Consider the following 12,569-nt stretch of genomic DNA (forward strand, 5'->3'; position numbering starts at 1 on the left):
TGGTTCAGCAGAAGGGGAAAAAGCAAATCTGACAAATGACCATATTTCACCTCAGCTAATGCACCTGGGCAATAGACAAGTTTGGGGGTGAATTGTTGCTGTGAGGGGCAAAATGCTCCTTCAGTCAGGGTAGAAATCCAGAACAATGAAAGGTGTGCTTGTTTCGAAAAGGTCCCATATGCTTTCCAGGGACTCATTTGGGAATCTTTCAACAATTAAATTATTCCATTAAGAGGTGGGGCTGCCTTGTTGGGGAGGGATAGAGCACATATAAAAAAAGAAAGAAAAAGAAAGAAAAGAAAAGAAAAGAAAAGAAAAGAAAAGAAAAGAAAGGGATTTTGTGACCAAATGGTACCAGGGGGAAAGCAGAGCTAATAACTTGTTAAATAACTGATTTTTCTAATCCCTTTTTTTCCAGCTTATTTCTTATGAATGTCGGATAGCTGCACCAGCTTGGTGGGGAAAGGGTCTGATGAATAGCACAAAGACACTAGCTATTCCCTGGAGGCTGTCCCTTTAAAGGAGAATCCCGGTTTATTCTGGGGGGCAGGGAGGGGGTGCACACGTTAGAGTAGGAGAGGGGGTTTGGAATAAAATGAAAAACCTTCCCCTCCGTAGTCATTTTACTAAGGCACAAAGATTGCTTCCTAAACTGGAGATGCTAACCTCAGCCAGCGCCTTCTATTCTCTTCAAGGGGATTTTGTCAGGCTATGGATTCATTTACAACTGTTAGTCATGTGGGCATGTGTGAGGGAACAGATGCCAGTTTAATGTATTTAGCCCGAAGTTACAATTTGATAGGAGCCACTGTCAATAAGTCCCAGGATTTCAAGCGATTTCAAAATCCCTCCCTCTCCCCTGTTTGGAACAGTGCCCAGAGTGCCTCCCTCCCTATCTCTCATCCCAACCCCCCACCACCACCAGCATCCCCCGGCCCCTCCTTCTTCTCTATTAAGATCAATATTCCTGCAGGTCAGGGGCAAGCAGCAGATGGGTCACGGGCTTTTTGCAACCAGTTCCTTTTACAAGCAGCAGATTGCAGAACTGGATCTGGCTAATATTTGAATTCCTTTCTTTTTTTCCCCCTCCCCTTTTTTCTTTGCCTCTTTTCACCCCCTTTGTCCAACACTCAGGTCACTGAGGTTCCACCAAAATATGGAACTTGATTTTGGACATTTTGACGAAAGAGATAAGACATCCAGGAACATGCGAGGCTCACGAATGAATGGGCTGCCTAGCCCCACTCACAGCGCCCATTGTAGCTTCTACCGAACCAGAACCTTGCAGGCACTGAGCAATGAGAAGAAAGCCAAGAAGGTACGTTTCTACCGCAATGGGGACCGCTACTTCAAGGGGATTGTGTACGCTGTGTCCTCTGACCGTTTTCGCAGCTTCGACGCCTTGCTGGCTGACCTGACGCGATCTCTGTCTGACAACATCAACCTGCCTCAGGGAGTGCGTTACATTTACACCATTGATGGATCCAGGAAAATCGGAAGCATGGATGAACTGGAGGAAGGTAATGTAAGGGTGGTGGCTCCTGGTGGGGGGTGGCACCCTTGGCTGTGCTTACATTTCTTGGAGTACCCTGAAAAAAATTCGGGGATCGATTTGTCAGAGCACCAGCTTGATGCTGCGACTGCTGAGTCTATAGGCAGTGATGGGGCCATTAGCCATTATCTTTCATGGCCTTCAGTTTCTGCTGGCGTTGGAGCATGGATGGTGGTGACAATGCATTGTGCTTGTCTGCCAGGGTGTACAAAGGAACATCTGAATTGTGTCACTTTCTCTAGATCTTGTTCATAATTCATTCTAAGTAGCATTACTGAGGCAGACCACGAACTCATTAGGGCTGCAAAATGAGGAAGGAACTTTGGTTGGGTTCACAGAAAGATAGCCAAATATCCTTTGAACTGCTGAGAGACTATTTGTGCATGGCAACGCCTGGACATATGCCCCTTAAAAGCAGGACTTCCTGGTCATATTCACGAAGGACTATACTTTTAGGTAAGTGGTCACTGCTCAGCTGTCGCTTCTAAAAAGCCCACTCCAGGGTGTGTCCCTAAGGCTGAGGTCATTGAGAGAAATACCAAAGGAAGCTGGAGGTATGTCTGGTATTTTAATAAAGACTCTTCCTATTAGAATAGGAACAGACTCACTGTACCTAAATCCCTTTAAAGCCTCTCTAGACTTTGGTATTACAACTGAATGTTATGACAAGGTTGTTGAAAACCCAACAACCTGTGTACCCATTCAAATATAAGGAAAGTCTCAGCTCTTACCAAAGCCCGCTCGTCCACAATGCCTTTTTTGTGGTTATTTAGAAAATAGATCTTGGGACACGTGCTTAGTATTTTACTTTGTCAAGTCAGTCATATTGTGGATGCCTCCCTATGCCCACTCTCAAGTGGCTATGACATGTAACCAACTGATAAGGCAAATGGCCCTCCCCCAGACCTCTCCCTGACTCTCTAGCCCTCCCTCCTCCCCCCTTCCATTCCCTGAGCACAGGTGAGTTTAGAGCAGGCAGATCTCTCAGGAAAGCAAATTATGAAACAGCCCACAGGGAACGGGAATCAGCACATTAAATGACTTGGTGTGGGAGTGCCCTGCCTCCACTTCACTGCTTCTAGGTTTCTTGTGCTCTTAGACAAAGGAGCATGAGGGCTTCCCTTGCACGAGACCACGTTCTCACACTTAGCTGCTGTTTCTCAAGTCAGGTCAAGTGATTTGGGGCCAGTTACTTATAAGTGACAGTGTCCTTATGGCTACAGGATCTGCGTCTCAGGGCTCAAGCCTGAGGTTTTTCCACATAGCTGACCTTGAAAAACAACGCTGAGAAGGCTTAGACTATTGAATTGAGTGCTGGATGGCCAGGCAGAGGTTAATCCTAGGCTTTTTCTGCACATTGAAGGATTGACTATCCTAGCCCATGTCTTGAAGGAGAGTCAGGGCAAACTGGATGGACTTGGAGTGAGATTGAGGGAGCTGTCCAACAGAGTAATTGATAGGGTGTGTGTCTTTCGTCACCGTGAAATCCATATCTCGGGTGAATTTGAGGGGTGTCTCTGTAATAATTGTCACAAACAAAGCACCTTGAATCACCCAGTGTGTCCTCATTTCCCCTAGCTGTGATTTTTTAAAGAGCGTGACAGATGACAGGACAGAATTCTGGGCCCGGGGACATTGTATTCGGAGTAAGAATTAGAATGTTCTTGTGTCTGATATAAGAGAAGTATCATGCACACATTTCCCCCCACAAGTCCATTTTTTAACATACCTTGCTCAAGGACAAGCCCTTGATATTGATTTTTCTTCCTGGATATGTGTGTGTGTGTGTGTGTGTGTGTGTGTGTGTGTGTGTGTGTGTGTTTTGTGATAATCTCAGTTCAACATAGATAATAAATGTAATTTTGAAGACTGCACTCTTTCTCCTGACCCTTTTGAGTCCTGCTAGATTGGATTCCTCCCCTGGGTGCATGGTGGTACTTCCTGGGTTATGCAGAATGTAAATAAGTTTCAGTTGCATTTATTCATATACCATCTACAACCACAAGCTGCAGTGGGCCTCAAGCCCCTCCCAGTCCTGAGTACTGCCCATGCAGTCAAGGAAATTCTGGGGTATCTCTAGGATAGTGTTGAGGAAAGTGACCAATCTTCCCACTTCTGCCGAGTCAGATGGGAAAGGGCACTGAGATAAGGCAGATAAAGAGGAAAAAGGTCTTTTCTCTCCTGTTTTGTCCTTTGGAATGACTTTTCTAGGAATGAAGGACAGAAGTCCCTCACTTTGTTCACCATTGGAAGAGGTTGCCTGAAAGATTAAAAACATTCATACACATTGCTCTCCAAAAGACTTCACACTGGAGAAGTTTGGAAAGAGCCCTGGTGAAGAGTAAGAGGCAGTGGGTTCTAGTCATAGAGGCAGAAGGTTATCACAGGAAAAGAAGTCTTTGGAATGGGATTTGTTGCCAATCCAAGATCTGCCACCTGCTAGCTCGTGTGACCTTGGGGGAAACCGTTTAGACTCCCCGAGTCTCAGGTTTTCATCCGTAAAGTGGGAATAATTGCTTTGAGGATTCAATAAGACAATGAGTATGAAGTATTTACTATTATTTCTGGCATACAGTAACACTCAGTAAAGGGTATCTATGACTGTTGAGTTGTCCTCGTTTATAGCTGGTTAGCCACATGACCATAGGTCTGTCCTTATCATCTCTGTGAATAACCTTCTTTTTTTTAAAACAGCACGTTTGAAGAAAACAACCCTTTTAAGGTGTAATTTGCATAATGTAAATATCACCCATTGAAGTGTACAATTCAATGATTTTTAGAAAATTTATCAAGTGGTACAACTAGCATCATAATCTAATATTAGGTCATTTTATTCATCCCCAAAAGGAACCCTGTACCAATTGACTATCACTGCCCATTTCCCTCATTGTCTCCAACCCTAGGCAACAGCTTACCTACTTTATGTCTCTACAGATTTGCCTATTATGGAAGTTTTATATAAACTGAATCATACACAGTGTGGTCTTTTGTGACTGGCTTCTTTCCCTTAGAAAAATGTTTTGAAGGGTTATCTGTGTTGTACTTTGTATCGGCACTTTGTTCCCTTTTATGGAGGAATAACATTCCAGTGCATGCATGGAACACCTTGAGTCTCTGTTGTAATATTCTTATCTGTAGAAAGAGACTAGTAACACCTGCTTTCTTTATCTGTCAGGGTGGTTGGGAGGATATAATGAGATAATAGATATAAAAACCCATTGACAAGGTAAAACTACAGCTACAAGGTATTATTGTTAATGATGTAAAAAAAAAGTAATATGATAATGATGATGCTAGCGAGGGATTGGGATGGCCAGAAGTTCCCAAACCTGATTGCCTTTCAGAAACTTTCAGAGATTTGGGAAAATATCAATTCCTAGGTCACACCCCTGATCTATGGAATCAGAATCTCTAAGGCTAGGGAGCCAGAATCTGTCTTTTTATAAATCTTCCCAGGTGATTCTTATGAGCACTTACACTTGAGAAATACCAGATTAGGTGATCTTGATGGTCCCTTTCAGATAACTACAGTGGTGGGAGTTCCTAGGAGTGCAGAAGGCCTTGTTCTTGTGTTTGCTTTTTTGTTTTGTAGATCTTAAAGGAATGATGGAGCATAGAACATACTATTTCCAAATGGCCACGTTGTTAAATATTTAGACTAAAAGAAAATGAAATAGAAAAAAAATCACTCTGGCCTGTGATACTCCTTGTCTAATACCTCTAGTCTCCTGTCTGCTAGATACTGAAAGTCACAAGGGGAATGTTTTGGGCCCAAATAGGTTTATTTATGTCAGCTTTCCCACACTCCTTGGTTACACAAAGAGTCTTGGCAAAGCCATGAAGGCTGTGGTTATATATGTATTAGTCATATTCCCAGTGGGTCAATGAATGAAACCCACCACTGACTTTTCCTTTTGTCTTGCTTAGTCTTCCATCACTAAGTCATTCTCCTTCCCTTCCTGCCCAATTCCTGTCCACACTTCCTTGTTTGTGAGTACCCAGATCAATCTTAGGGCTATTGTTTTGAGCATTATTACGTGGACCACAGGACAGAATATTTCCAATTGGGACAGTCTTGTTGGAAAATCTGAGTTGAATGGCGACCCTAGTTATGATCCCGTTCCTTTGCCATAGCTCATTTGAGATGAGATGAGATGAAACCACTTTCTCACTAATTTATCCTCTAGCTATTAAAGCAGGCACATCGCCAAAGAGAAGCATTTAAAGATACCTGGGAGACAGATGCATCATTAATAGATGTGATGATACAATAAAGTATCATTTAATATTTTCCATCTTGAGTGAGGAAGCTCTGGCAAAGAGGAGAAAGCCCAGGCAGAAGTGTTTCTGCGCTGAGGAAACATGAATGCACTTAATGTTTTTGAAAATGGGGTCCTCCTGAAAGTGAAGGGAGGTAGACATTAGATCATCTGGAGCCCGCAGCTTGCTCCCTTCCTGCCCTTTCAGCTGTGCTTCCATGACTTCATTTCCTTACCTCCTCATCCTGAAGCAGGTTGTCAGTTCCAGCAAATTGTCACCTTCCTTGGCTCTGAAGCTAGCTTGCCTTCTAGACTCTCAATGGGTGGGAAATGGCCCCTGGAAGCTGCGGCAGGGTGGGAACCCAGCTGTGTAAAGGTGCAACACACCTCATCCAGCTCCAAGTGCCAGGCAGCTGGGCGTGCAGGAAGCACCGAGCTCTGGCAGCGGACACTGCAGAGGTTTGCAAAATCAGAACGAGGAAGCCTTGGTCTAAAGAAGTAACACGTTTGATGTCTTTCCAGTAGTACAAGTGGAGAGTCCTCAGTAGTGGGCCCCTATTTCTTTAACATTTAATGACCATAACAACTTTACCTCCTACAGCTTTGTGGGGATGGAAAAGAGAAGCAAATTCCTTCTTATAGACCTTTAGGGCTGGAAGGGGACTGAGATGTCGCCTAGTGTAATACCTTCAATTTATAGATGGAGAAGCTGAGACTCAGAGATTAAGTGATTTGCCTGAGGTCACACCGCTCATAAAGGCCTGATTGGGACTGGAATTCAGGTCTGTCTGACTCCCCAAGCTGCCGCCCTCAACCATCATAAATATCCTGCCCTCTGGTAGGGGATGTTTTTTTACGGGGGTGGCTATGCATGTGTGGGGACAGGGGTTGTGTGGGAAATCTCTGTACCTTCCCCCTTAATTTTTCTGTGAACCTAGGACTGCCATAGAAAAAATAAAGTCTTACAAAATATCTTGCCCTCAGTGTGCATCAGCAGGGGCAGCAAGTGGCTTCGCTGGGTGTTAACCATAGAGCTCCTGCGTGTGGCATTTTCAGCAACTGGACACCTCTTAACCAGCAGGAAATCGTTATCTTTAAGGCATGAGACCTGCGCAGTGGTCATGTTATGTAACGATCATAGCTCAGTTCCAAGATGGCTGCCCTTGCTTCTTTCTTTTTTCTTTCCTTGGGCTTTTGTTCCTTCTCTTTTCATTTCGCTCCTTTCATTTCCTTTCCTTTCTCTCAGTCCTTTCTTCCTCCTTTCCTCTTTGCTCTTTCCTTCTTGTTCCCTCTCTGTTTCTTCAGATTAGGGCTTTAATGATAACGAGAGGTGGAACTTATTAAGTGCTTAGCATGCATCAGGCTCTGGGCTCAGCACTTTATATCCACCATCTGATTTGTGCCTCACTCCAACCTTATGAGGTAGGTACTGTTACTATCATTCCCACTTCGCAGACAAGCAACTGAAGCCAAGGGAGGTTAGGTAACTTGCCCAAGGACACACAACTAGGTATCGGAGACCCCATTCTGACTGACATCACATCAGCTGTTCTTTTTCCATTGCTCCATATTGGGGCCAAAAGGAGAGAGTGGAGAGACTAAAATGTACTGTTGGAAGGTGCTCAACATAGATTTGGCCGAGAGCTGGGCCCTCTGGAAAGTTCTTGGTGCCATATGATACTATAGCTGTCTACCATCATGTTCATTTTCATCTGGGGGTGGTTAATCATACTCATAGTTCAGAGGCTTAAGAGGTTTAAGACATGGGAGCAAAATAAGTCCAGAGTCCTAATAGGGCTACACAGCTGACTCTCCAGGGGAGACTGTAGATGAGTGAAATCATAAATATATAGCCTCACACATTTCTACACCACCAGTTGTCAGAGTTTTAAAGTACTTGACAAGTTCTGTAAAACATCTGACTCAAAGGCACTAACCTCTTGGAAGATACCCGTGAATCTGGTGGAGTGCTAAGGCGAGGGGTCATCTCTAGGCTGTGGGGGATATTGGCTCTGACTAGATGGGGGAATTGAAAGGGCTCCTTCACCCTTTGAAGTCACAAACTAAAGACCCTAGCCTCTAATCACTTGGGTTAGGTTGGATTAGCCAGCAAGGGAGCCAGAGAAATTAAGGATTCTTTTGGTTGAGTTCTTTGACTACTCCATCCTGGGGGTCTTTGTGTGTGTGTGCGCGTGTGTACCGAGTGGGAGAAGATGCCCATGTTCACCTACAAACTGTCTCCTCGTCCCCCTGTCAAGACAGAAGACTAACAGCCTCTGGGACTCAGGGCAGTGTTGGAAGCCCCTCACCCTTCCCCTTCACACATACGCATAAATGTCCTCAAAAGTGTCCTTGAGAATCTGCCTGAATCTTCTCTCCGCACTGAGAAATTTATTAATTAACACGACTTAAAGGATTTGATGCTACAGCAAAACAATCAATATTTGCAAAAAGAGTGAATTATCAACCGGTGTTTCTGAAAGTCCCTGCATGGTTCTCCTGCTGAGACCAAAGGAAGAGCCATCAGACTATAATTGTGTTTAATGCTTTCTTTGCCCTGGCCAGGGTTGACTTACTTATTTCTTTAGAGTTATTACTGATGAGTTAAGCCTGATTAACTCACTCTAGTTTTCTGCAGCTCGACCTCCGGATGAACTTCTGTATACCTTGAGGCTAATATGTTTTACGCAACAAATGCAGCCTTTTCCAATACTCTCCCCCCCAGGCTGAGACTACCTCTCTTCCTCTTTTCTCCAGCTTCTAGTCCCAGGTGTCTAATCCCCCCCACCCGCTGCCCCTTGCCTCTGGCCCCCGTGTTTCTTCCGCTGCATTAGTCATTTCCTCTAGCCCAAGGTAAATGTGAAAATTATGCTAGATTCCTCCAATCTATAAATCTGGCTGTATGATGTATTCTCACATCTCCACCTCATTACTTGTGGCAGCCAAGGGTGAGCCTTGGAGAAGATGGCCTTGAACACACAGATCGAGTGTGTAGCGTTTAGGAAAATGGAAAGATGAGGGGTGGGTGGTGGAAACAAGGCAAAGTATTTCTCAAGGAACGGCTAGATTTGCAAACACAAGCAACAGTATGTGTGTGTGTGTATGTGTGTGTGTGTGTGCATGTTGTTATTTAGATAGTTTTTCCACTTGGGTGTGGGGGTGAGCAATAGAAGACACAACTACACACACACACACACACACACACACACACATTCAACACCCACATTTCACATTTCAGTAATCTACTGCTAGCCATATACTCTGTGCAAAGGACAATCTGGCTTCTTGACAAGTATGTACTCTATGCCCAATATGCAAGGACACTTGGGTCACTTTAACTTGGATTAAACTGTATTCATTGTGAAAGTTCTCCTTGGTTTATACTATAACCATGGAATGGGGCTGTGAGTTCAGAAACAGGACAGGAACATTAAGAAACAGAGACATGTTAAAAACACTCCAGTAATGCCCCCTAGATATTAACAAACATCCGAGAAATTGACATAGGTATTTCAATTGCAGTAAAATCCTATGAAGCTTGAGAACCCGGCTTGTTAGATTATATTTAGATGTGTTCATTGTCCTTGAAACCCTTAACTTTATAGGATTTGTCAACTTAGGTATGCCATTATAATGAAGAATGTTTTGCTGATGACTTGCCCTTGAATTTGAATGAGCTGAGTTGTTAGAGAGAGAGCCCAATTAGAAATTGAGCCTACAGCTGGTTATTATCACCATATCTCCAAAAGTCCGACTCCAAGGTCAGTGTGCGTTAGTTTGGTTAGAATAGTCCATATATCTGCTATTCAACTAATGACTTCTTATTTCTTCCCTTAGGGGAAAGCTATGTTTGTTCCTCAGACAACTTCTTTAAAAAGGTGGAGTACACCAAGAACGTCAATCCCAACTGGTCTGTCAATGTGAAGACATCAGCCAATATGAAAGCCCCCCAGTCCCTGGCTAGCAGCAATAGTGCCCAGGCCAGAGAGAACAAGGACTTTGTGCGCCCCAAGCTGGTGACCATCATCCGCAGTGGCGTGAAGCCTCGGAAGGCCGTACGTGTGCTTCTGAACAAGAAGACAGCCCACTCTTTTGAGCAAGTCCTCACTGATATCACTGAAGCCATCAAGCTGGAGACCGGGGTTGTCAAAAAACTCTACACTCTGGATGGAAAACAGGTCAGTACTTTTTTTTTCAAAGTACTCTTCTTCTCAGTTGTTCCAAATACCTGGATGCCCACCCTGTGCCTCAGGCATCATTTCTGGTTGGAGGACTCTCCCTCCACCTCTCATCATCCCTACCTGAGATTTTCGGTCTCACTGGGAAGAAAGGTCTTTTCGGCAGACCAGGCAACGGACCAGACATCTGAGGCTTTGAAATTCAATCTGCTTCCATCTTATCAAGTCGGATGGTCACTTAGCCTCAGCTTTCTGATCTGCTAAGCAGAGGACCTAGAACCTAGGTCCGACACAGTCTTACAAATATCAATGTAGCTCTTATGTGATGCAACCTTGATCTTTCGATGCACGTGACTCAAAAAGAGATTTGCTGGCTCCTTTCTTCTTAGGCAGCCTCGTGTTGGTGTTCAGCGTCCTTTCTGGTGAAAAGAGATTGAAGTAACCCCTCATAGTCTGTGAGAGGACTCAGATACAGGGGAAGCCTTGAAGTGTCTGGTTCGTTGTCTTTGCCTCACGCTAGACCACGTTTTTTCTTTCCCCATTTTCCATGTGACATAGCTGTCTTAATTTGGTTCCACTGATGGTTTTGTGTGAGAAAGGGACTATTTCAGGATCCTAAAATTAGCCCAAGAAAGATGCTGCCATCTGTTCCTCTCCAAATCAGGTTCTTCATGTCATTGGTTATGCTACTAAAGTGCCACCTATATTAATATCTGGGAAAGAATGCAGCCAGGCGTCTCCATCAGACAGATGCACCATTCTCTTGAGCATAGGGAGCTGTAAATGTGTGACAAAATACGTTCCAAAGGAATTGGAACAGTGGTTGGTTCTGTTGGCTCTAAAGGGAAGCCTGGTCCCTCATCAGAGAAGACAACTGTGGATTATTATCAGTCCATACTTTCTACCCCTTAAAATACCTTTGGTGTTTGAACAACTAGATAGATTCTAAAGAAGCAGACTCACTATACATCAGAGTGACTGATGAGTGTTCAAATGCAGAACGATGGCTCATCCCGCAATTTCTGATATATACCGCGTGTGTCCAGATTTTAAATTTCTGGTAAAACTCAAACTCACGGATGTGGGAACTTTTCTAAATTTGTGACCTCTATCTGTTCCTCATTTTGTGATCTGAGCGACACCTGGAGGCATTGGTTGTATGTGATCTGTGTTTGTTGTACCAAAGCAATTGAGTTTACCTGCAATGGGAAAAGCCCCAACTCACAAGCATCTCTCAAAGAGTATCTCTTTCCTGAGGACCAAGCACATAATAGGAGTTTCCCAGGAACAGGCTTAATCACTGGAAACCTCATCTTGGAGAAATAGAACCTAGAAATTTTGGGACCATTGGATCTTAACATTGACAGGGACCTGAGAAGCCATGACATTTAATCTCCCACCTGTGGCAAGGATATACTCTACCACCATTTTAATTTCATAAGACAGCCTATTCCACTGTTGAAAAGCTGTGAGTTTTAGAAAGATTCTCCTAATATTGGGCATAAGTCCACTTCTTTATACCTTCAGCCTCTTGAAGCAATGCATGACAAACACAAACCAGAGACATAAGACTGGGAATCGGAAGACTTGGTTTCTAGTCTTAATATTGCAACTTACTATGTGACCTTGGGCTAATCAATTCACTATCCGAAGCCTCCTGCTTCTCTGTACAAAGGGGCTGATCACACCTGCCCTACTCAGGCTCACAGGACTCTCCTGAAGATCCAAAGAAATAATGGATATGAAAGCATTCCATAAATTGAAACACAAGATGTAAATATGTATGCATATAATTCACCATTAAATGAGACAATTGCTAGGCAATTTACCTACATATCAATAAATGATAGCTCTTTCCCCTCCACTCTACCGCCATCATTCTTTTTTTTTAAATGATTTTTTATTATATTATGTTAGTCACCATATAGTACCTCCCCGGTTTCCGATGTAAAGCTTGATAATTCATTAGTTGTACCGCCATCATTCTTAGCATGAATTTCCAACGTTTTGTGGAGATATACCACTTTGTCATTTAGTGATAAATGAAGTGACACCCCTACCTCCTAAGTAAGCAAGCTCCCAGTCCAGTGATAGGTGGATTTTCATCCTACAGCAGGCCACACAGAACAGCATGTTATCTCCAATTCCTTCAAGCATTGGCTTCCATTTCTTTGGGGGACACATTACAAAATGTCAGTGTATGACATAGTGAGTATACAGAAACATTGGGGGACAGTGCTCAGGGGAGCAAAACAATGCCTTGGCAGGCATGTGTGCCTTTCTACACAGCCCACTCTCTTTAAAATGTCTCCCTCTGGGGGTGCCTGGATGGCTCAGTCGGTTAAAAGTCTGACTCCTGATTTCAGCTCAGGTCATGATCTCAGAAAGAGCCCTATGTTGGGCTCTGTGCTGGGCGTGGAACCTGCTTAAGATTCCCCCTCTTCCCCTCCCTCTGCCCCACATCCCTCCCTAAAAAAAATAAAATGTCTCTTTCTGCCTACTTGGACCCCTGGGGGTTATCTTTTAAGGCCTGTTTCAAATATCATGTGATCTCTCTAAACTTCTCTGTCTTCACCGTGC

The 12,569-nt window shown here is 43.9% G+C and overlaps 1 protein-coding gene across 1 annotated transcript in view; it reads left to right on the top strand.

The window, feature by feature from the left end:
• Positions 1 to 1,156: 1,156 nt before the first annotated feature.
• DCX (doublecortin) overlaps positions 1,157 to 12,569 on the top strand; it is a 73,512-nt gene continuing 62,099 nt past the window's right edge. Inside the window, exons 1-2 of the mRNA XM_040629024.1 lie at positions 1,157 to 1,520; positions 9,649 to 9,989. Coding sequence (XP_040484958.1) covers positions 1,157 to 1,520; positions 9,649 to 9,989 — 705 coding nt within the window. The remainder of the gene's footprint in view (positions 1,521 to 9,648; positions 9,990 to 12,569) is intronic.

Source organism: Ursus maritimus (assembly GCF_017311325.1).
Source record: "Ursus maritimus isolate PB19 chromosome X unlocalized genomic scaffold, ASM1731132v1 scaffold_X1, whole genome shotgun sequence".
In the NCBI taxonomy this organism is placed as follows: domain Eukaryota; kingdom Metazoa; phylum Chordata; class Mammalia; order Carnivora; family Ursidae; genus Ursus; species Ursus maritimus.